Source organism: Leptonotus elevatus, chromosome 14, assembly GCF_054856555.1.
Source record: "Leptonotus elevatus isolate MCC_2025b chromosome 14, RoL_Lele_1.0, whole genome shotgun sequence".
Classification (NCBI taxonomy): Eukaryota; Metazoa; Chordata; class Actinopteri; order Syngnathiformes; family Syngnathidae; genus Leptonotus; species Leptonotus elevatus.
This window is the reverse complement of record NC_141252.1, coordinates 301,526-323,811: the sequence shown is the minus strand read 5'-3', so window position 1 is coordinate 323,811 and position 22,286 is coordinate 301,526. Positions and strand designations below refer to the sequence as shown.

General features: G+C 41.0%; 1 protein-coding gene across 3 annotated transcripts in view; it reads right to left on the bottom strand.

The window, feature by feature from the left end:
* pcnt (pericentrin) overlaps window positions 1-22,286 on the bottom strand; it is a 41,940-nt gene that overhangs the window by 17,504 nt on the left and 2,150 nt on the right. For 2 of the 3 annotated variants that reach the window (XM_086094113.1, XM_086094116.1), the window contains exons 2-35: window positions 21,360-21,533; window positions 19,495-19,629; window positions 18,747-18,896; window positions 17,631-18,457; window positions 16,560-16,877; window positions 15,755-16,103; window positions 15,167-15,562; window positions 14,782-15,000; window positions 14,528-14,623; window positions 13,918-14,061; window positions 13,597-13,798; window positions 13,444-13,511; window positions 13,086-13,362; window positions 12,727-12,827; window positions 12,109-12,220; window positions 11,796-11,922; window positions 11,333-11,452; window positions 11,186-11,264; window positions 10,948-11,031; window positions 10,741-10,852; window positions 10,288-10,328; window positions 10,090-10,221; window positions 9,832-10,018; window positions 9,627-9,759; window positions 7,913-8,366; window positions 7,602-7,799; window positions 7,029-7,100; window positions 5,440-5,544; window positions 5,136-5,282; window positions 4,125-4,259; window positions 1,961-2,121; window positions 1,219-1,391; window positions 923-1,107; window positions 495-657 (exon numbers count right to left, since the gene is read on the bottom strand). In XM_086094113.1, coding sequence (XP_085950239.1) covers window positions 495-657; window positions 923-1,107; window positions 1,219-1,391; window positions 1,961-2,121; window positions 4,125-4,259; window positions 5,136-5,282; window positions 5,440-5,544; window positions 7,029-7,100; window positions 7,602-7,799; window positions 7,913-8,366; window positions 9,627-9,759; window positions 9,832-10,018; window positions 10,090-10,221; window positions 10,288-10,328; window positions 10,741-10,852; window positions 10,948-11,031; window positions 11,186-11,264; window positions 11,333-11,452; window positions 11,796-11,922; window positions 12,109-12,220; window positions 12,727-12,827; window positions 13,086-13,362; window positions 13,444-13,511; window positions 13,597-13,798; window positions 13,918-14,061; window positions 14,528-14,623; window positions 14,782-15,000; window positions 15,167-15,562; window positions 15,755-16,103; window positions 16,560-16,877; window positions 17,631-18,457; window positions 18,747-18,896; window positions 19,495-19,629; window positions 21,360-21,533 — 6,376 coding nt within the window. The remainder of the gene's footprint in view (window positions 1-494; window positions 658-922; window positions 1,108-1,218; window positions 1,392-1,960; window positions 2,122-4,124; window positions 4,260-5,135; window positions 5,283-5,439; window positions 5,545-7,028; window positions 7,101-7,601; window positions 7,800-7,912; window positions 8,367-9,626; window positions 9,760-9,831; window positions 10,019-10,089; window positions 10,222-10,287; window positions 10,329-10,740; window positions 10,853-10,947; window positions 11,032-11,185; window positions 11,265-11,332; window positions 11,453-11,795; window positions 11,923-12,108; window positions 12,221-12,726; window positions 12,828-13,085; window positions 13,363-13,443; window positions 13,512-13,596; window positions 13,799-13,917; window positions 14,062-14,527; window positions 14,624-14,781; window positions 15,001-15,166; window positions 15,563-15,754; window positions 16,104-16,559; window positions 16,878-17,630; window positions 18,458-18,746; window positions 18,897-19,494; window positions 19,630-21,359; window positions 21,534-22,286) is intronic. The other variant, XM_086094114.1, reaches the window with a different exon arrangement.

The window sequence follows — 22,286 nt, the reverse complement described above, 5'->3', positions numbered from 1 at the left end:
TCCATAATTCAATAATTGTAAATAAAGATTCTGAACGGTCTTAAAGTTCAGTAAGTCAGGTCTTTCACAAATGTAAGAAAATACTTCATGTGAACAATAAATTTCAAGAAAATAGTAAGATACAAAAAAAAAAAAACCCTGGCCTTTAAAATTCTATTTTCTTATGAATTTATGGGAAAATATTAAAGATGAAATAATTGATTCATAGTTTTATAAATAAATATCAGGTTCAAAAAGGAAAATTGACTTGATAGATTAATTGATTTTTTAAACCCAGCCCTAATGAATCAATTTCATATCGTCATCGCAATATAGTAGAATGTGTTCCCGGAGAAAAAAAAAGACAAGTTTCGGCAAAACATGCAGGAAAGCCTGAGCCAAGAATACGAAGCAGACTAGTGCTAAAGCTAAACCCTAATATAATATATTGGCTTTAACAATAATTTGGCTAGTTGAACTAAATCAAAAGGTTCTAGAGCAGATACTGCGCTCACCCTCAGACTTGTGGAGTTCCAGTTCCAGCTCACTCTTCAACTTCACCTCCTGGTCAATCTGCACCAACAAGAGATTGTGTTGCTCGAGGAATTGGGCTAAATCTGCTTGGCCTTGAGCGAACCTCTCCTCCAGACACAAGTGGACGTTATGTGTCTGCTCCAGCTGCAGTTGGGGGAAGGATTACAAGCGGGTTAAGTAGCGTTCAACAACTGGAGAGCAATGTTTTTCCTGAACGCACAGGGTCTGATTTGTGTATGCCAAATGGGAAAAATTGTGTAGTTCATTTTGTTGCGGCAGGGTTACAGTGGTACCTTGAAATACACGTTTAAGTTGAAAAACATCTTTTTCACACTGCATCAGCCCATTTCATCACATCAAATTTCAGTAATCTGGGATTTTAGGAAATTACATGCAGAGTGTAAAGTACCTGTGCATTGGCCTGGTTCAGCAGATCCAGTAGCGTATCGACTGTATGGCGCAGTCGGTTGCAAGCATTCATGGATGCTTCCTCTCCCTCAGGATTAATGTTCATGTCCGAAACTAGCAGACTCTCACAGAGCTGGTGGGTTAGCTCCAAGTCCTCGGGTAGAGACATATCTGCAACCGAAATGCCTATTGAAACAAGAGTGTTAACTGATTATTCAAATCTGCACGTGACTGCCAAACTGCTGTCAACTCCACATGTTGAGAACAAAAAAAACAAAAAAAAAAACAATGACTGACCTGATTCTTGTGCATCTTTATTTGCTAACGAGGTCCTCTGATAGACAGATTCCTCTGACATTTTGCTCCTGGTGTTAATCTTTTGGCCAATCAGCTCTTCAGTAGCAATAGTGCTACGAAGCATCTCCATCAATACCTTCTTCAGCTTGTCGTTGGCCTGGTGCAGTTTGTGTCTATACGTAGAAAAAGAAGCCACAACATTAATCATAAAAAAAACCCGAGAAAAAAAAGACTTTCTTTAAATGAAATCTAAGATATCCCCCCCCCCCCCCCCCCCCCACACACAAAATTCTATAATTATAGTTTTCCTTTGCCAATAGAAAAAGCAAATATGATTTGATTTTGATTTTCTCTTTCTGGCCTTTTCTTTATTTCTCCTGTGCCCAAACAAGCTTTGACACCCCCCAACCACCACCATTAACTCTGTTTAACTTTTACATAAGTGTCTGTTTTTAGTACAGATAATGGAAAAAAAAAACAAAAAAAAAACAAGTGCTTCCACTTGGAAAATGTTCATTTTGTCCAAACACTGAAAATGTTTAACAATTGAACGTAATAAAATGAACCATTAAATTGCATTGCTTGATTGACACTCAACCCAACTATTACACAAATGTAAAAATAAGTTGGATCACGTGTCGGGTAATGTTACTGTTAAATGCTACGCTGGTCACTTGCAAGCTGAAACTGTGTGGTTGGTATGCAAAACAGTCCTAGCAACGCCACATGAATGAAGACAAACCTCTCCTCTTTGGTGGTCTGCAAGTCATCGGTGAGCATTTTCAGAAGGTTGCCTCCCTCCTGACTCTCGCGCTCCCGTCTTTGGAGGAGTGTGTCCAGAGTTTCCATCTCGGAGCGTTTGCCCTCCAACTCTCCCTGGAGGCAGCCAACCTCCGCTCGCAACTGGGAGAAAAGATAAAGGATACTTGTGAATGCTGTTAACACGGTCCCATTCCTAAACTTTTTAAAATCCACATCTAGTGCAAGCCACCTTAAAAAAAAGAAGTTTGTTCAACTTCAGGACATAGAGGTATTCCTTATTCCATTATCCACCACTACTATCAGCACACCTTCCCTCCCTTTTCACCCTCCCTCCCGCTCCCCATTAAAAATGTCTCACGCAGCCACCTGCATCAGCCTAACAATGGCGTCACCTGGGCAACAGAACCCTCCCAGCCCCTCTCTTAAGCTACTCTTTGCTAACCTCATGGAAGAGGAGGGGGTTGAGAGTACATGTTAATATCTTACTATTGAAGAGTCATTTGCAAGGTGCTATGACAACAACAAAGTGTATGCACAGACTCACTTGCAGCACCGAACACAGATTGGCTGAAATGTCTCACACGACATTTTGTTTTGTGTTCCGCAGAAAAGGAAATGGTTAATTGCAGTTTCATTTAAGTGCATTTAAAAAAGTGAAACTCATATAGATTTATTATCATTTAACACTTACATTACTTTTCTGAGAGCCAATTTGCAGTTAGTTTTCTATGCTAAAATCATTTTGATCGGTTCATTCACAATATTCACATTTCTTAATGGACTTTTTTTTTTAAGCATTTGAGAGGAAACAAAACACACTATCTGCCCGTAATGCACGCTGCCCTAACTCCCCGCCCCTCGTCCTGTCCCCTGCTCATTGCATGTCGAGCTGGCAGTTGGGCCTCACCCCCCGACAGATGGCTGATACTGGTCGATATCAATTCCAACTCTAAAAAGGCATTGCAAGGACACGTTGGGCATCAGAGAGGCCCCTACAAGCAGGTCTGTTGAAAATATGTCTGTGTACATTAATATGGCGCAAACTTATCAGTGCATGCAAAAAGCCAAAGAAAAAAAAAACAAGAGGGAGAAAAGACCAAAGTCAGCTGCCAATGTGTCCAAGTCTCACCAACTATCACATTATTAGCTTACATTAAACAGCAGACCCACAGATAAGACAAAAGGGGTATACAGTTCCTTTTTGAAATTGTTTAAAAGGTTTTCTGTTCTGACTATAATCATTTCTCCTATCAGCAGAATAATGAATGGCAAATTGCAGTTCACGGTTATGAAAATATTAAAGCAAGCTGGCCAAATATACCATGCGCTTTTCTTCAAGGTACATATAGGTTTTTGGACAACAGCAGCAGCAACATACATGTTCTGCTACAGAATATTGTATGTATTCATTTTTTAGTGCTGTCAGGTGATTTAAAAAAAATTATCTAATTAATTACTGAATTTGTAATGAATCTAATTATCGATCATTGCTCTACTTCTAGCGTTAATTTCCATAACACGTTAATTTGAAGCATAAGTAATTAATCTGCGTTAAACTAAGAGAACTATTTTTTTTTATAAATACATATACAGACTGGCCCGCAAACCAGTATCGGGCCATGGACTACCAAAGTAGGGGGCCTGTGCAGCACGACTGCTTTATGCTTAACAACTCCCCAGCTTTAAAAACTTGCAACATTAAGACCTTTTCTAGTACTTTGCTATTACTTATTCTCATATGCTGTGTCATTAGAAAAACGCATAAAATGACTATTTTCCCAAACAATTAATGCGTTTTTCTTTAAAAAAAAAAAAAAAGAACTCACAAAAAAAAAGAACAAAAACACTTTTTAAAATATACTTGTGATACATAGCATTTTGTCCACCCATTTATTTGCAATATGGCTTACCCTCAGAGTTGCAGATATTTTGCATTTCGTTTATCTATTTGTTTTTTTAAGCGTGGCGCTACTACTACTTGGTAACCTGATAAACCACTGGCATGTTTATAATTTCATTTTATTTTTCTAAATAAAACAAGTATTTCCCATATAGTCAATCAAGGAATTGGTCAAATGCACATATGCATAGTACATGATCAAAGTTAGTAACTGAGCTGCTGATAGCATGTGTGTGATGAGTACCTGGGCAACCACAGCATCGAGCTGCTGCAGTTGTGCAGTGAGCTGGCTCATTTTGCCAGTGTAGTTGCGCTCCTTTTCTTCCTGTTCCAACGCAAAGGCCCGACGCAGGTCCTCAAGCTCCGCCTCCTTCTTAGCCTTGAAAGAAATAGCGATGCATGAATTGCGAAGGGGTTAAAAAAAGAAAAGAAAAGAAAGAATGCTTATGCATCTGTTTGTTGTCATTCTCTGGCTGCGTCTGGCAGGCTGTGGAGTAAAACGAAAAATATAAGCATCTTCGGCCTAAAAACCTTGCGCATCAGCGGATAAAAAGCTTACAACCATCCCCTTTAGCAACTGTTCAGATGGCAGCGATGCAAAAACACATGCAGCCATACGAACAAGCACGTCCCCCTTGTATAGGATGGTGGGATTAAAAGGGAACTGGGTTTGAATAAAGCTCCACTGGGAAGGAGTCCAATAGCGGGGAGGGAAAAAAACCCAAACCTAAACCTTCGAATGAACTGGTGCATCTGGAGATTAGAGGAGCAATGGAGCAAACACACAACAGCATGAAATAATCCACAGAGATTACATAATGATGGATCAAAAATGACAAGAGTTGGCTAAATAGTGGAACTAATAGACATATGCAGTGAGCTCCCCGTATATTCCCCAATTTCAGCATTCATAGATGCCTTTTGCTTTTTTTAAGACTGTCCTCATTCACAGAAGAAAAAAAAATATCACACATTTGTTGTTTTTGTGATGGATCTGTTAAGAGAGAGTTGAGGAGCTTCATAGAGCGAGTCGCAAGAGGTGGTATGGGTTCTACAAATGGTAGAGGGGCTCTCTTTCTACTGAACGAATCACTGCCATTGTTTTAACTTGTGGAGAAGCGACAAATAAGACAAGCAGACATAAAACAGTTTGTTTACACTACAGAGCAAGCAGCTATCCTATTATTCACATCGGGGCTATAGTGAGACTTCACCATTTACAAAAACAACAAAGGTTCCAAAAAACATATTTCACCTTCATGTGATGAATCTCATCTTGCAACATCTCCACGGGTTGGACTTTGAGGAGCTCCGCCTCCTCCATAAAGTGCTGCCTCGACGACGACTCTTCAAGCTCCCGACGACATGCCTCCAGTTCTCGCGCTGAGGCTCCTTTAAGTTCCTACGGCGGGGCAACAATGTGTCGTGTTTTGGATTCACAGTACTGCACAAATACGCCATTGTGAGGGACGGGCGATGGGTCTAAGCCTCTCCCTCTCAAAAAGGGCTGTTTGAGAAAGGGCCAACATGTGAGTAGCATCCTAACGCACTACACACACCTGTAGCTGTAGTTGGTGCTGTTGATGGAGTTGTTCTTTCTCACTGGTGTACGCCTGCGTGAGCTCCTGAAGATCAGTGCTGTGTTGCTGCTCAAGTTCGAGAACCTGCGAAGAGAAGTTATTGTTGACTATACAGTCTATAGTGCATACCGAACGTAGGAACAGCACTTCACTTCTTTCGCATTTTGCCATGTGATGCCTAGTGCTGTCAAAGTTAAAGTGTTAACTAATTTATCGCAAAAAAATGATCACATTTATCATGTATTTACACAGATTACTCACATTATTCATTTTGACCGCAGATGATCCTTACGTTGACAGCAGATGGTTACGTTAAAGGGTAGCACAGGTTGTGTTTGAGCAAATAAACATACTACAAGCATTAAAGTAAAGCATTTAATAATTGTTTGCATGTGACATTCTTAATTTGTTCATTTCAAACTATTGGGGTCATTATTTCCCATTTAAATTATGCAAGTAATTAACTGATTAGAAAAAGAGGAGGACGTGCGTGTGCAGTGAATAATTTTTTTTGATGACGTCCCCGAAACATTAAATGTCAGAAAAATTAACACATAACAGGTGCTCTTTAAATTTGGCGGGCAAAAAATGCTGTTTAAATAAAGGCTTATTGATTAAGCGATTAATCAAAATTATAAGATGTGATTGATCTGAATTAAAAATGTTATCGTTTGATAGCTATATATGTTTTTCATGAAAATTCCACACGGAATATCCCCATAAAGAAAGTAGTAATCTCACACAAAAAAAGTTGTTTGAAATTGAATGCAGTCAAATATATACCGGTATATACATTCTTAGGGAAAAAGCTCAAGAAAAAAAAGGCTTAGTTACTTAAATAAATAAATATAAATTAAAACTGATTTAAAGAATTAAACAAGAATCAAACAAGTATTATTATCTTTAAGAAAAAGTTTACAAAAACAATGTCATAATTTTACAAAACTCATATGGCCAGTTTAAAAAAACTAATTGTAATGCCACAAGAAAAAAATATATGTGATTTTAAGATAATAGTTGTAATTCTACGTAAATAAATAAAAATCTTGAGAAAGATATTAGAGAATTAAGTTGAAATCGCACAAAATTGAAATTGTACTTGTATAAGAGCACATTCTATTTTCAGAAAAACATATTTTAGAACAAAAAGTGCAAATATTACAAAAATAATTTTCTGTAACCAATACCTCTGTAAGACTAGTACAACTCGTTCCAATTAAAATTGAGTGATATTTCAGGTTAAAAAAAAAAAATCTTTTTAAATAAGGTTGTAACATAAAATGTGGGAAAAGTGAAGCAGTGTGAATACTAAGATATATATTTTTGGCAAAAGTACTTTTATAATTGATGCCGTATTTTCTCAAATAGTGGCCATCACTTCAGTTGGTGGCCAGGTTTGCAGATAAATTGAGGAATGACGTCTATAAGAGCAGAGGTCACTGTTTGACGAAATATGATGACACTTCTATTATAAAGTGCCATTAAATATTATGATGTTGAAACAACTTGTTAATATGTGAATCAACAACATATACAGTATCAAGTTAGGAATGTAAGGAAAATAATACCTGTGTCTTGAGAGTACCCAGAGCTTTGCAGTGTTCAGCATCCAGTGACTCTTTTTGAGCAGACAGTTCAGTCTGTAAAAAGGAAAGTCATTTTAAAAGGAAAATGTAATATTAAAAGAAAAACAAATGTAATTTTGGGAAATAAATTGTAATTGACAAAAATAATGCTGTAATTTTAAATTAACAAGTTGGATGAAGAGAATAATAATTTCATGAAGGGAAAGAAATCTAAAGAGTAAAGATATAATTATGATTATTAATGAAATTTTTTATTAACAAGTTTTATCTGGGGGGAAAATGCCCATTAAAAGAGAAAAAGTTACAAAAAAACAAGACAATTTTTGGGGTAAAATTACAAAGAAAAGGTGTGAATATTGTACATTAATAAACGTTCATATAAAATAAAATTAAAAACACTGACCATAAAGATGTAAGAACAGAATAATAAAGTAAAATATTAATAAAATGAAAAAAGTTGTGATATTACAAAAAGTAGTAACATAACGTTTCTGTAACCAATATTTCTAACAGCACTGATTTCATACTTTCACGATATTTAGGCTGCTTGTTCACCTGGTGAACATGGCTGAGCTCGGCTGCCATGGCCCTGAACTTGTCCATGTGCATCTGAGCAAGCTCCTTTCGCAGCTCCTCTCTGAGCGACTCCTGCTCTGCAGCGTAACGCTCCATCACGTGCTGATGCTCCGCCTTTTGACCGGTGAGGTCTTGATGATGCCTCTGTTCCAGTTGCACCATTTCATCACGCAGTGCCTGGGTATTACAAAGAACGAAAAGGGAAAAAAAAAAAGAAAAAGAACAAAAGGTTAGAAAAGCATTTGCGGATTTTCATGGGAATCTGAGGTTCTATAAACGAATGCTCTTACGTGCACTTCCTTCAGGTACGTGGCTTCCAAGGTGTCCATATTACTGAGCATCCTCTCTTCGATTTCATCCGTCTCTTTCTGGTGTTTCCGAGCCAGCTCTGCTTCTCGAGCCTCCAGCTGGGCCTGACTGGTTTCTTGAAACAAGGCCTCGAGGGCTTCCAGGTCCTCCTTGCGCTTGGAATTGAGGGCCACTTCCAAGGCAACAAGCTGGGCTTTGTGCTCCGACTGCAGCCGGGCAGTCACAGCCGCAAGCTGGTCCTCGTGCCTGGCGCAGAGCGAGTCCAGTTGCTCTTTGTGTTTGACGTTGAGAGAGTCCATCTCTTTGGAGTGTTTGTCCGCGAGGGCCGCTTGCACTTGTTCCATCTCTGTGTGATATTTATTCCGCATTTCCGCCAGAGAGATTTCATTCTTCTGCGCCAAACACTGCTCTAACACAGCCTTTTCTTTCTCAAATCTGAAGAAAGCAAAACAAATATTGTGGGAGGGTTGGCGATACAAATTTTTACGGGGAAAAAAAGCACAATATTGTGCTTTTGTACATGACAGCAAAGCATATAAACAACCTACAATATGTAATAACACTCAATATTGAGGCACTTACTTGCTAATGCACGCACACATTGAATTCCTCTACATATTGGCTCTGTTCACAAGCATATTACGTTCCCCTTCATCTGACCATAAGCGTGGATTTTAAACATAGAAGGGCCATGACTTGAGAAAATTAAACTGCACTAAAAACAATAAATACATTTAAAAAAACTAGCCACGAGAGGGTGCTAGAACTGCACAAATGGAAAGCAACCTTACTTTTCAAACAGATGTGCTGCTTTTAATATAGTGACATGAAGACTACGATATTGTGGCAGTTTTAATATCGCAATATCACGATATTACCATTATCGTTACAGCCCTAGTACAGTGTTCCCCCATTTTCCGCTGGGGTTAGGTTCCAAAAAATACCCGCAATAAATGAAATCCGCGAAGTAGTTTTGTAGCTTTATGTTTTACATCTATTATAAATGTTTTAAGGCTTTAAAACCACACTGTTTATACACTTTTCTCATCGAGGCGTTTAAATTTTCTTGCATTTCTCTCGTTTCAACATTTGCAATGTTCAAACCTTCATAAAATTGTATAAAATTACGTTACTATTAAAAAAAAATGCATGCAAAATTGCACAAAAAAAAAATCCGCGAAAAGAGAACCGTGTTATAGCGAGGGAACACTGTACACCTTATTGCGTTATGCTTTTGCAAAGCAGTATAACTGCAACACTGGAAATAAATAAAATACATAAAAGTTTGAGAATTGCGAGTAAAACAAGTCACCTTATTTTTCAATAAAATTATAACTTGCTAATTAAGACATAACTTTAAAAGACAGCTGACAGTTGAATAGTCACAATATACAGAAAGTCAGAATTAATCATTTTTCAAGTGCTAAAGTGTCTGTCTGTTCGTAAAATGCAAAATGTGTTTTTAAAGTTTGGAACATCCTTAACTTTTAGCTCATAGCCTCCTAATGTGACAAATTATATCAGATGAGTGCAGTGCTATAACACACGGTAAAAGACAAACCGACCATAATTAAATTTTTTATGCCATGGGCCGAAAATCAGCAGGCAATTTCATCCCGTTCCAATTAATTACGGTCGATGTCACTGCAATGATTACATCATTTATTTCAACACCGCTATCAAGACAGCTCTCACCGGTCTTGGGCTTGTTTCAGTCGCTCCTCAGCCTGCTGCTGGAGTAGAACCGTGAGCTCTTTTATTTCCTTTGCCGTGTTGCTCTTCTCATGTTGTAGCTCCACATCGTGCTTGGCTTTACGAGTCTGGGGGCCTACGGCACAAGTGGCAGAGTTACAAACTAAATGTCGGTCAATTCTGTTAATGCCAGTAGTCTTACACTCACTCTTCGGGGACTTTTCTTTCTCCTCTGAAAGAGCTTTTTGCAAGCGCGTCTTCTCCTCTTCCACCTCAGTCTTGATGGCGGCCAGCTCAGCTTCGTGCTCGTCTCTCATCCTCTTCATTTCCTCCTGGCCTTGTTGTGCCAGAGCTTCCTTCAAGTTGACACGCTCTTTGTCAAACTTCCTTTTCAGCTGCAACAGACATCACAGTTTAGCGTCCATATGATGAGGAAACAACTGATTTTTGAGAATTGTTCCCATACCTTTTCGGTAGTCTGGTGAAGCTCCGCATTGTGTTTATTCACGACAGCCAGTGTGTCCTCCAAGGTGTGGATGAGGGTCAAGCTGGTGTGTAGCTCCTCGGCGCAACACCATAACCGCAGTTCAACCTCGACCTCATTGAATGAGCACATAGTGTCAAACAGCAGCCAATTTTAATGTATTTAGCTTTATCCTCTCACCTCGACTTGTCTTGCCACCTCCATGTGGATACGAGTGATCTCTGCAAGAGATGAGTTCCGGGTGAATCTATTTACAGTGAACCTCCACATATTTTGTCTTTTGGGGGGGGGGGGGGGGGGAGCTAGCCTCCGGCATTCACAGAACATTTCCACAATTTCACGTTTTGTGATCAGGCCAAAGCAATATTATTATAGGTACTTTGGCGAGATCTGGTGGAATATTTGTGTTGTCAGGTTTAATTCATTGCTTATGCTTTTTCATCTGCAACTGAGATACCCTTTTTGGTTGGCGTCCGCAAAATGCGTAGCATGTAATATTAGAATAAAATGTCAAGAGTTACTGATTTTTACTCCTTTACTTAGGAAGGAAGGAGAAAATTATCTGCCTAATCGATGAACTTGATCGTCCAGGCCCAGCAAATGGTACACAAATATTTGGATATAGTAAAGCACCTTGTAAGTGACGGTCAGAAAGTTTGGCTCTGAGCTGCTCTAGCTCCAGAGAATGGCGAGTCTTCAGCTCCTGCAGTTCGCTGTAGTAATGGTCTGCGAGATCTGAGCGCACCTAACAGAACACGCAGAGAGGGGGGAATCAGATTATTTTTTTATTTGAAAACGGAAAACAAGTCAAAGAGTGTAAAATGGAATAAAGGCGATTACCTGGTGCAGTTCTTCCTTAAAGGATGATTGTAGCTCATTGATCTCCATTTTGTGTTTGTCCTCCATTTGAGTGTCAAGCACTTCCTGGATATGACAAAATATTGCGAGATCACACATTTTCCATGCATTCAAGCACTTAAGTCAATTTTAAAGCTGTGACAGCACTGAGTTTGACTGGACTTTAGAGCAAGTTTGGCAAAAGCAAAAGCAGCCATGTTCTCAATATTCTTCAGTTCACCTTCGGTTTGTCCACTTTAAGGCTGTTGTCACATTGCGAGTCATCTATCTCCTCTTCAGCCGGATCTTGAGAGACGAAACTGATGCGAATGGGTGACAAACATTTTAGTTGAGGTCCTTATGATGTTAATTGACTTCTATGTCGTACCTGTGGTCTGTGGTTTTAAGCACAGACTCCTCCAAAGCCCGTTCCACTAGTTTCAGCTGGAGCAGAGCAATTTCCTCTCGGTAGCTATCCTCAGACGCTCGTAACCGCTGCTCAAAGTACCTGGAGGGGTGGGGTTGTAACAGTCAGAATTTTGTAACCAGTGATTCCCAACAACCGCAATAAAATTATCCAGTTAGGGGAATACTTCAGTTTGTGTGTGAGACTGGCTTGGTTACACTTTGCAAAACAAGATTAGTTCATGACATTCTATTTATGTTGAAAAAGAGACATACTGTATTTTGGTGTGCTGGAATGAATTCAAGGCATTTCTTTGACATTGTTAAATTTTAAATATGTGCCTTGGCACAATAAAAGTTGACAATGCATTCAGTAACCATAATGACGAGATCAGTTTCCATTTCAATATAACACAAAAATACATCACTGCAGTGTTCAGAAATACCTCCTCAGGCTTTCCAGCTCAGCCTCGTTCTGTTCTTTGATTTCAAGCTTTTGTTTGTTAAATTCGACTTTGACCCGCTCAATGTCATCCACGCGGGAGGAGCGAGCCACCAGCTGCTCCTTCAGCTCTGAGATGACAAAAATAAAGAATTACATTTGGCTGATGCCTGGAGCTAAACATTTTCAGGTTTTCCCTTCCGCTGTGATGTCACATTTCATTACTGAGTGGAACCAGCCCATACAAAAATGCCAACTAATGTTCTAAGTTGTTAAATGAATACTTTTGATGAAAAGGTTGTATTCATAAATCTCACCTCCTAGCTCTTGATGACTGTCTCTCATGCTCTCCAGCTGAGTCCACAACTGACCTACTTCCTGCTGTGAGCTCTTCTTCAGCAGATCATTCTCCTCTTGCAGCCACGACATCTGCTTGACAGAGCCAAAGCATGGCTAACATGTCTAACATTCTATATTATATGTCTAATAACTTGGGCAAAGGAGAAGTGTGACCTCACTAGTCTAAAACATTACATTTGTGGAATGTGAGTTATGAAGCAAAATCCAGCCGTTTTTATCCATTTCAGGGGGCGGCCATTTTGCCACTTGCTGTCGACTGAAGATGACATAATTGTTGCTCAAGGCTCAGAAAACAACCAATCAGAGCTCAACTGTTTTCTGAAGCTGTGATTGGTTGTTACCTGAGACCTGAGCAACATTGAAGTCATGTTCAGTTGACAGCAAGTGTCAAAATGGCCACTTGTTTGGACTGAAGTCGATTCCTCGCCCACCCCTAATTTCAAGCAGATTGGAGTGAGAAAATCCCACGCCAGAGGATAATCGCTTAGGATAATCTGAGTTTAATTGGAAGGGAGGGAAAATGCTCAAATTTGGCCTGATTGTCAGTACGAGTCCACCACGACCGAGTAAGTCACCTCTTCGTGCAGCTGCTGCTGCTTCTCCTCTAGTTGGCGCACTTGCTGCTCTCTCTCCCGAAGCAGCACATTGTGGCTGGACACCAACTCCTCCAGTGAACCTGAATGACATTTAAAAAGAAAAAAAATAGTTCAAAGTAAACATCTAGAAAGTGTTCACAGCGCTTCACTATTTCAACATTTTGTTACGTCACAGGCTTATTCCCAAATTTAAAAGGTTTGTTTTTCCTTCAAAATTCTACACACAACAACACATTACTTAAGTGGATAGTATAAAAAGTGGGAACGCGAACTGTGAAGACTTTCCAGAAGCAATGTACAGCTTTTCTGGAGTTTGTAATGAAACGCATGGAACTTACAGGCAGCAGCGTTCCTGTCAGCACAGGATTGCTTCAGTTCCTCCTCAAGTTTCTGCTTTTGCTCCTGACTCGTAAGCTCTATGCTCTCCAGTCGCGTTTTTGACTCCTGCAGCTCCCTCCGAGTATGGGACAAAGACTCCTTTGCTTCGATTAAAGCTTGGCTAGTCTGGGTGAGGGAGGCCTGTGTTTCGGCGAGTTCTGTCTGGGTGCTGGCAAGGCTTTCCTGGAGCATCGACTGGATCCTTTCAGCTTCGGTTGCCCACTCTGACTTTCGAATCTGTAGTAAGGGCAGAAAATGAAATTACCTAAATGCATAAATCTTAAAACACATTCATTTAAGTATTATGGAAAGACTGACGTTTATATCTTTGATTTGCTTCTCCTCCATGGAACCTTTCTCGTCAGCAAACTTCTGATTCAGCTCATCTGAACATAAAAACAAGCAAACAATTTTGAAACAATAGATTTTTTGGGAAAAAAAGAATCATTGAAACCCTCCACACTCACTCACCCATGTCACGTTGATGCAACTCACACAGTCGGTCTTGCTGTGCCTCATTCTGCTCTCTAATGCGGTCCAGTTCCAACTGGTGCTGGTCCCGCAGGGATGCCTGAACCTCTGCGGGAGCGGTCTCCTGGGAGACCTCAAGATGGGACATGTGGAGGTTTGTTAGGCTCAGCCGCAAGGCTTCCGGCTCACGGCTCTTCTGAGCCTTTGGGGGAGAAGAGAACAATGAGGTGCTGACAAACACTTGTCTCGTGCAGATTTGGTAAAATAAAAACAAACAAAAAAGTCTCAATTCATTGTAAGGTTGAGTTTAGATTTCTTTACCTGTGCCTGCTCCATTTCAAATTGGTGTACAGCCTCCAGACTCTCCGTCACCTCGAGGGAGACTTGTATCTTCAGCCTACTGAGCTCCTCATCATGTTTCTCTTTCAGCTCCAACACCGCTCGCTCATGCTCGCGCTCCGTCACCTGCACGGGGAAACGTTAACAAACAACAGCAAGCTCTTAAAAATGATAACTTCAAATGGAGATGTGGATTACTGGTGTACTGATACTGTTACATTAGTAGTGAGGACATCACAATGATTGCGCCCAAGGGCCAAATGTGACCTTTACTGATTTATGGGCCAAGGTCATCCATACATGAGGAAAGCTATAAATGAATAAAAAGTTTCTCATCTGATTCTTAATGTAACAGGTTAGTATTTGTTAGCATTTTAATCATTCTTATTTTACATGATTCTATTAGTTCATTAATAATTACTTGAGTAAATATTTAATGAAATAAAAAATGCAAAAATTTATCAATCTATTATTCTTTATTTATATAGCACTTTTCATACATTAAAATGCAACTCAAGTTGCTGAACAATTAAAACTCCATAAAAATCCATAGTACAATACGTTCTACCAAGGATTAAATAACCTTGAGTACCTGTTTAATGAGGCAGATCTGACGCGTCTGTTCATGCTCCATTGCCACTTTTTGCGCTAGCAGCTCAGTCTCCATGCGGTTGTTCAAATCTGACATCTACACATTTACGCAGGAGGAAGACCAAAAAAAAGCACACAAGAACTTATCGCCAAGCAGAGTCCACATTTTTTAAACATTACAAATCAGGAAAGAAATTGTCCTTAATATATTTAATCAACGATGAGATCATGCAGTCATGCAGTTCATGGTCCCACCTCTTGCTGATGTTGATCCAGGAGGTCTGCCATCTCTCGCTTGTGGGACACTTGGAGCCTCTCTGTAGCCTCCTCCACAGCAAAGACCTGCCTCTCCATCAAGGCCTTCACCTCATCTTCTCGTTTCTTCCTGAGTTCCTCGAGGATTTCCCTCACATCTTGAACTTCTTTGTCCTTCTCCAGTCTCTCGTCCTCCCATTTCTCTCTCTCTTCAGCAAACTGTAGGGGAAAAAAACATGCTGAAGCTCAGTTCCCCTGAAGTAAAAATGGCATCTGCCATAAACATAGGCCACAAATAATTTAATATTTACTATTAAAAAAATACCCAATCCCCTGTTAATTGTTCATTGTGTGCCTAACATTTTGTAACTAGTGTCGGCCTCACCTCTGCCTCCTTGGCTTGTAGCAAGTTCTCAAACTGTTCAAGTTCCTCCCTGAGCACCTGTTCCATCTTCTCCATCCGTTCACCCATTTCCCCTTCTTTGCGCCAGCATCTGTCTTTCTCCTGTAATGCCACAGCTTGGGCCTCCTCCAGGTTGACAATCTCAGCTTCCAGTTCCCTTCTACGTTTCTCAACACTTTGCAAACTGCTACGCTTCTTCTCCAGTTCTACCTGAAGGCGTTCTACTTCCGTTTGGACGTCTAGTAGCTGGGCACGAGTGCTTTGGAGCTCCTCCACCGCTCGGTCCATCGCCAAGGTCCTTTCGTCCAGCAGGTCAGTTGTTGTTTGACACCTTCTTTGTGTCTCTTCTAGCTCCAAAATGAGTTCATTATAATTTGCCTTGAATGGGGGGTGGGGGGGGGGATGGGGAGAGAGAACATTTTAGTCTCACAATGGGTAAAACTTGCATCATTTTAGCACCATTAGTGGATATATATATGAAAACATTTCAGTAGTCTGTATGAGCACATTTCATATAGAGCTTGTAAGAGGTGATCTTGAATTATATTTTGGCCTTTTTAATCAACGTACCTGCAGTGTTTGCAGACAGCTGTCAGCATGTAAAGTACCATCCGCAGTCTGCTTAATCTCCTGTAGAGACACTTCCAGCATCTCCTGCTGGTTTTGATGCGGCAGGAATGGCGTCTCGTTCTCCTCGCTTAGCTCCCCAGACACTTTATCCTCCTCTACTGAAGGGATCAGCAGGGAATTTTCATCTGAGAATTCCAGAGTCTTTTCCTCCAATAAGGCAGCTGAATTGTTCATAAGGCTATCTTGTTCGAGACTTTTCAAGTTCATCTCCTCGGCGCATCTCCTCCTCTCCTTCTCCTCTTCGAGCTGCCTGAGGGCTTCCATGAGCTCCTCTGTAACTTGAGCCCACCTGGACAGAGATGGCGTAAAAGAGCTGTGAGCTTGATCCAAATGAAAGACATGAGAGGAAGTCACATTTGTGCAAGTCTTAAGTCTCACGTTTTAACCTTCAAGTTTCAAGCACATCTCAAAGCAAAATACATGTGCATTTAAGCTTTCATGTAACAAGGTCATTTTTTTTATTTTACTTTATGTACAACACATTTGAGGATCTGACATTACTGATGGCACTGTCACCAAATCACTGGGCTTCATTCCTCTAATCTGCAAGTTCTCCGATATTAGTGGCTGCCATGTCAAATGTGAGTGGACAACCAGGATTGTGCGTAGTCTGTAAAAATGACTTTTTAAGATAAATAAATAAAGTTTTAGCCAGTGAAGTCCCATGTCAGAAAATTTGGAACTTAAGTCTAAAAGCTTGTGTCAAGTCCCTCACCACTATCAAAATGGCATTTTCCCATCTTACCTGCTTCTAGCCTCCTCCAGCTCTTCAGTAGTCTTGCAGACTTCCTCTCGCAGCACATCTAACTCATGGTCCTTCATAGACAGCTCCTGGTGCAGCTCCTCGCACTGTTGATTCAGCAGCTCTTTGGCGAGAAGCTGTTCGGAAATGCCGCTCGTCCCCAGCGGCTCACACGTGGATTCACTGAGCACCAGCGCATTTGAACCATCGGCCACACGAAGGCCGAGGGAGCTGTTGTAGACGTCAGAGTCCTCTTTGGGGGGACAGTTGGAGACGGACAGCAGAGGTTGATTGCAGAAAATGTCGCTGTTCAGCTCAAAGCTGGAAGGAGAGGAAAAGGCACCGGTGTCAAACTCAAGGATACAGGCCAGATGTGGCTTGCAATGTCATTTCAAGGAGAAAAAATAAATAAATCATAATTCCAATTTTTTTTTTTTTATATAAATCGTTCAGCACTTAAAAGTATAGTACAAATGCAACTTCCAGCAGCATTTAAATAGCGCCTTTTCATGAGCAGTTTAACTACTGCTATGTTAAGTTGCTTGCTTGTCCAAAAATGGGTAAATGAATTTTGAAATTAAGAGTTGAGTCAAGAATGAAACCCATTTCATCAAAATTGTGTGATTCAATTCAGAAAATAACAAGAAAGAAAAAAAAGAAAAGAAATAAATGTTCAGTCTCAACTGGCCAAAAGTTGAATAGTATATTGGTATAATTAAAGACATGAGTTTTAGAAAAACTCTCCCCACAGTCTGTAAATTTCATTAGGGGTGTTAGGAAAAAATCGATTCGGCAATATATCGGGATATTACGGCGCGCAATTATCGAATCGATTCGATATGTAGCTGAATCGATTTTTAACCATTAATTTTTTACGGGAATATTCAACAAAACGTCTTACTTAGGGTTAGGATTCACACATTAAGCATGGAAGAATGTTATATTAATGGAACATTAAGCCTTAATATTTTTAGTTCAGTGCTGTTCAAACATGAAACAGACTGCAACCCGTTTGTTAAATGCAGTAAAGTGGCTCAGTTATAAGCAACAGAACAAAAAGAGGAGTGATCAAACCTTTGGTCTGACGAGATGTCCAGCTGACTGCAAGGTCCGACGTGAACCATTGAAGATTGTGCAAAGTAGCGCTCCATCAGAAGGTCCCCCGATAACGATACATTCATGCTGTCCTGGACTGGTCCCGATTCACCACTGCTTTTGTCGGCACTGGTGATCTCAGCAAAACTAAAACCAGCTTTGGCTTGATTCCGGAGGTTCTTGGAAGCTTTCAGTCCCGTGACTTCCTTCGCGCTCTCCTCCAACAGCCGGTTGACCCTCTCCAGCTCTTCTTTGTGCTCCTCCTTCAACCTCCTCACAGCCTCCTCCTGTCTTAGTCGGTCGTCCTCAAAGTTTTGGAGACGGTGGGCGAACGTGGCTTCCTCCTCGCGCCATCTCCTCTGTGACTCTTCCTCCTCCTCAAGCCTCTTCCTCAGTTGAATTAACTCTCTATTGAGTACCTCCTTCTCCTCTCTGCAGTGACTCAGGACTTGGCTCAGCTGGGTCTGTAGGTCCTTTTTTTCAATCTCCATTAACGAAAGCACATGTTGGTGGTTCTCCTTCTCTTTTTGCAGTTCAGAACACAAGCGCAGGCAGTTGTCCTTCTCCTCTTGTAGCATAGCCTTCAGCTCGGATGGGACGGTGTCCGACTCCGCCTCGCTGTCGGTGCTGAAGCCTTCTGCGCTGGTTCGGGAGCCGAGGCCAGCGCTCCCTGACCGCTCCGTCGACGCATCTTCCATGCTGAGGTCCTCATTTTGGGAGTTCTTTCGCCGCCGCTGCTGCTGCTTAGCCACGTCACAGATGTCTGCTCCCGGCTGATTTTTAAGGCGTTGAAAGTCCACGTTTGTCTGCGTCACAGAATATTCAATACACAGAATACAAGTTGAGTTTACAGATCCAAATCGAGTTCAATGGTACTTTCAGTTAGGAGTGCCTCAATTTAGGGGGTTTGAGATTTGACAATATTTTGCTTTACAGTATATATTGGCTTGGCCGCCATGTTAGATGGGGTAGAAGGACCCGTCTATTCATGTGTGGTGTTTATTAAAATGGAGCCCACGATTGAAAGAAATATGTATATCCCAGAGCACTAAACCAGTCAAATTCCTGGCCACAGCAATTGTGCATCGAGTATACCTGCTGGAGCTGTTTCTGTAGAGCCTGGGTTTTGCCGACGAGGGCCTGCATTTCCAGCTGGACCTCGTCTCGACTAGCTTGGGCATCCTGCAGGTTGGAGCTGAGCTTGACGATGATCTCATTACGCTTCTCCACGGCCTGCTTTAACTGCTGCAAGGGTGAAGAAAATACGTTGAGCTTTTTGATTATGTTTGAGTGAGATTACTTCCAAAAACACAAGTAGAATTATTTTTCGAGGATGAAAAGAAACGAGATTGATGGAAGGCAATCATGGAGTCGATCGCGCTGAACAGTTACAAAGACAAGACGGCCATTTTACATTGTAAACAGTGATTTGTAAATGTGTAAACTTTTGACCTAAGGATTGTACTTCCCAGCCACAGGCCGCCATACCTCACTCATATTTACATGAGGTTAAGATCATGAGAGCTGAATGTGGTGCAGTGTTTGACAACAGACATATACCAGCAGTCATGCACTTTGAGAGCTGATTTATAATGCTAAATTAAAAATGGTAATTTATTAAGGATAGTGTTTACATACAGTACAAGTTTTTAGAGGTAAAAAAAAAAAAAATAGCAGCACTTCTTGTTTTCCCATTTGGTTGTTTCATATTTATGTCCACAAATTATTTTTTTAATCCAAATGTTTACTGCAATTATCAGCATGAGTTAGTTTCAGACTAAGGCACATTTAGACAAGCAAAATATTTGTGTTGTGACGAACGCAGTGCATAAATGATGTGTACCTGCAACTGTTCTTGACTGGCGAGCGCAAGCAGCTCCTCATCCGTCAGTTCACCGACAAGGGAAATGCTCGTCTCCGTGCTGAGAAGCTCATCCTTGTGTCGTTGAACCTCCACATTATTTGGGTTCAATGCATCCTATGGAGACAAACAGATTAAACAAGTTTAGTGATCGCTTTGCACATTTTTTTGGAAAAAAATCTTGTTTTTTAATGCACACAAAACACACTTGTTTATGTTTTTTTTCAAAGGTTCTAAATGTCAGTTAATCCAGGCCAGGTTGCCATGACAACATGGCTGGCAGGCAACATGATGGTTAGTGACCCATTTCTGTAATGTATGTTTGCAGAGCGGAGTGGAGGGTTACGGGGTTACTCGTTAAAGCAAGCAATGAGGATGCAAATCACGCTGGCACACCGCGCATGCCAAGACGTTCGAGCCATCATGTCACTGCCCACCACAAAGGCAAATTGGAATCATAGAATTCAACAGTGTTTCACACATCATCATCAAAATAACAATAATAGCTATAGGCCTATATGTAGCACTTGGTAAAAATGTGGTTAAAGTGCTTTGACAAAAGACGCATGCGCAAAATAAGATACAATGATCACAAGCAGAAATACGCAGCCATGGACACCAGCTCTTATACGAGCTACTGTAAAGAGATGGTGAAATAATAAATAATTTAAAAAAATCAAAAATATGTACATACACATAGAGTGAGGAATAAGACATTAAATAAAAAGCAGTCTGTAAAAGTAAGTTTTACAAAACACACCGATTTTTTTGTCTCATCTCCTCCAGCAGGCTGTTCCAAAGTCATCTTTAGTTTTTAAGCTTCAACTATGAAACAACCTGAAGGCTCTCACATGACGATCTGAGGTTGGGGGCTGCATCATAAAGAGCTTCAAAGTTCACTTTGGTAGTTCAAAGCCAGACACGCGCTTTAAGATTAAAGCGTTATCTTGGCGTGCGAGTTTTGCGATTCTTTTTCACCCGGCGTCTCGAGCAAAAATCTGACCAATAAGTGAGCTTCAGTGTCACAAGATTGCGGCAGCTAACTTCACAACTTCTGGCCGCTGACAGTTCATGTGGTTAACTCTTAGTGAGTCTGTGGTGTTTTGTGCTTGCTATTTTTCTAACAGGTATTTTGCCCAATTTCTCTGTGATTGGCTGGCAAGCAGTTTAGGGTGTACCCCGCCTACTGCCCGAAGCCAGCGAGGATAGGCTCCAGCACCCCAGTGACCCTTGTGAGGACTAAGCGGTTAAGAAAATGGATAACTGGATGGATTTTGCATAATTTGTTTTTTAGAGTGAGTACATTGAATTAAAGTATGCCTTCAGAGAAAAATGAGTGAGCAAGCAAAAAAATAGTGAAGTTTAGCAAAAATGAAGTGGGAAAAACTAATTTTTTTACATTTTCTTTGATCACGTTTTTACTAGGGCCTGACCAATATGGACATTTGACTTTTGGATACTTTGTCCTTTTGTATGATAAAAAAAAAGGCAAAAAGATTGGTGGGGTGGAGGGGGTGTAATTCTATGCTGATTTCAAAAATAATGAAACGCTGTTTTTCTATAAAAAATCTAATAAAAATAAATATGTTGCAAAAAAATGTGTTTCGGGGGATGCAACAGATTAATTGCATTTCCATACATTTCAATAGAGAACGTTGATTTGCGTCGCGACAAGTGCTGCAAGTTACGATCGTGGTCACAGAATGAATTGAAGTAAAAAACAAGAATTAAGAATTTAAGAATTTAAATGAAAGCCAATGTAGGGATGCTAAAACGTGGCTTGTGTGATGCCGTCTGTGTGACTCGGTGAAAAGATGCTGCAGCTGGAGGCGATATGTGCACAGTACCTCGTGTATGGAGTTCTCATCCGGCTCTTTGTGATTCGGCGGCAGGGGCAGCACTAAGTGGGAGTCTTGCGTCGCACCGTCATCCTGCGCGACAGCCGGGCCCGTCCTCTTCGGCGCCTTTTTCGCCGCCCCCGCACTGTTGCTCTTCGCCCGCTTCTGTCGGAAGCTAGCAAGCTGCGCAGGAAGGACAGCGAGAGGTAGACGGACACGTAGGTCAGCACCGCCGAGCACCACCACACCAGCAGCATGGCGGACTTTCTTTTTTTTTTGTTTTTACTATTCAGAAAATCACCGTGAAAGAAAAAGTGAAGTCAAAAAGTGTGCACCGCTGATCATTGCCATTCTGATGAATCAATGCGGTATAATAAAAAGTAGAAGGAATCCCAAACCTAAGCTTAAAAGAGGCCACTCGTGCAAAATCAGAGCTTGTTCATTTTCAAACATACAATCCATTTCATGATGCTTCTCCTCCTTCGCTTTCTCTCTCTGCCTCTCGCTCGCTCTCTCATTTTTAAGCAGCTTAAATCAGACTAGAGTCGTTCACATTGTGATAGAGACACTCGTGAAAGCCCCTCCATCGACACGAGACCACCATTTTTGTAGATGCTGGTGGCAGATACTCCTGACACTTCTTCACCTCTCAGAATGTGAGCTTGCACAGAGCCGAGAGACACAAACTCTGAATAAGGGATGGTATGAGTCCAGACGGAGGAACACGGGGCGGAGCATCGAGAGTATTCATACGGAGAGGTGGAGACAAAGCAGTGTGCGCGTGTGCGTGCATCAGAGCGTTCAATTCGATTCAAGATGACATGGCCTTGGGAGAGCTACTTGTTGCTCTGCGCGAGGAGTCGCACGCATGCGCACGTTGGGTTACTACTGCCTTCATCCCTTGTGCAGTAAAATAGGGCTGAACCATTTGGAAAA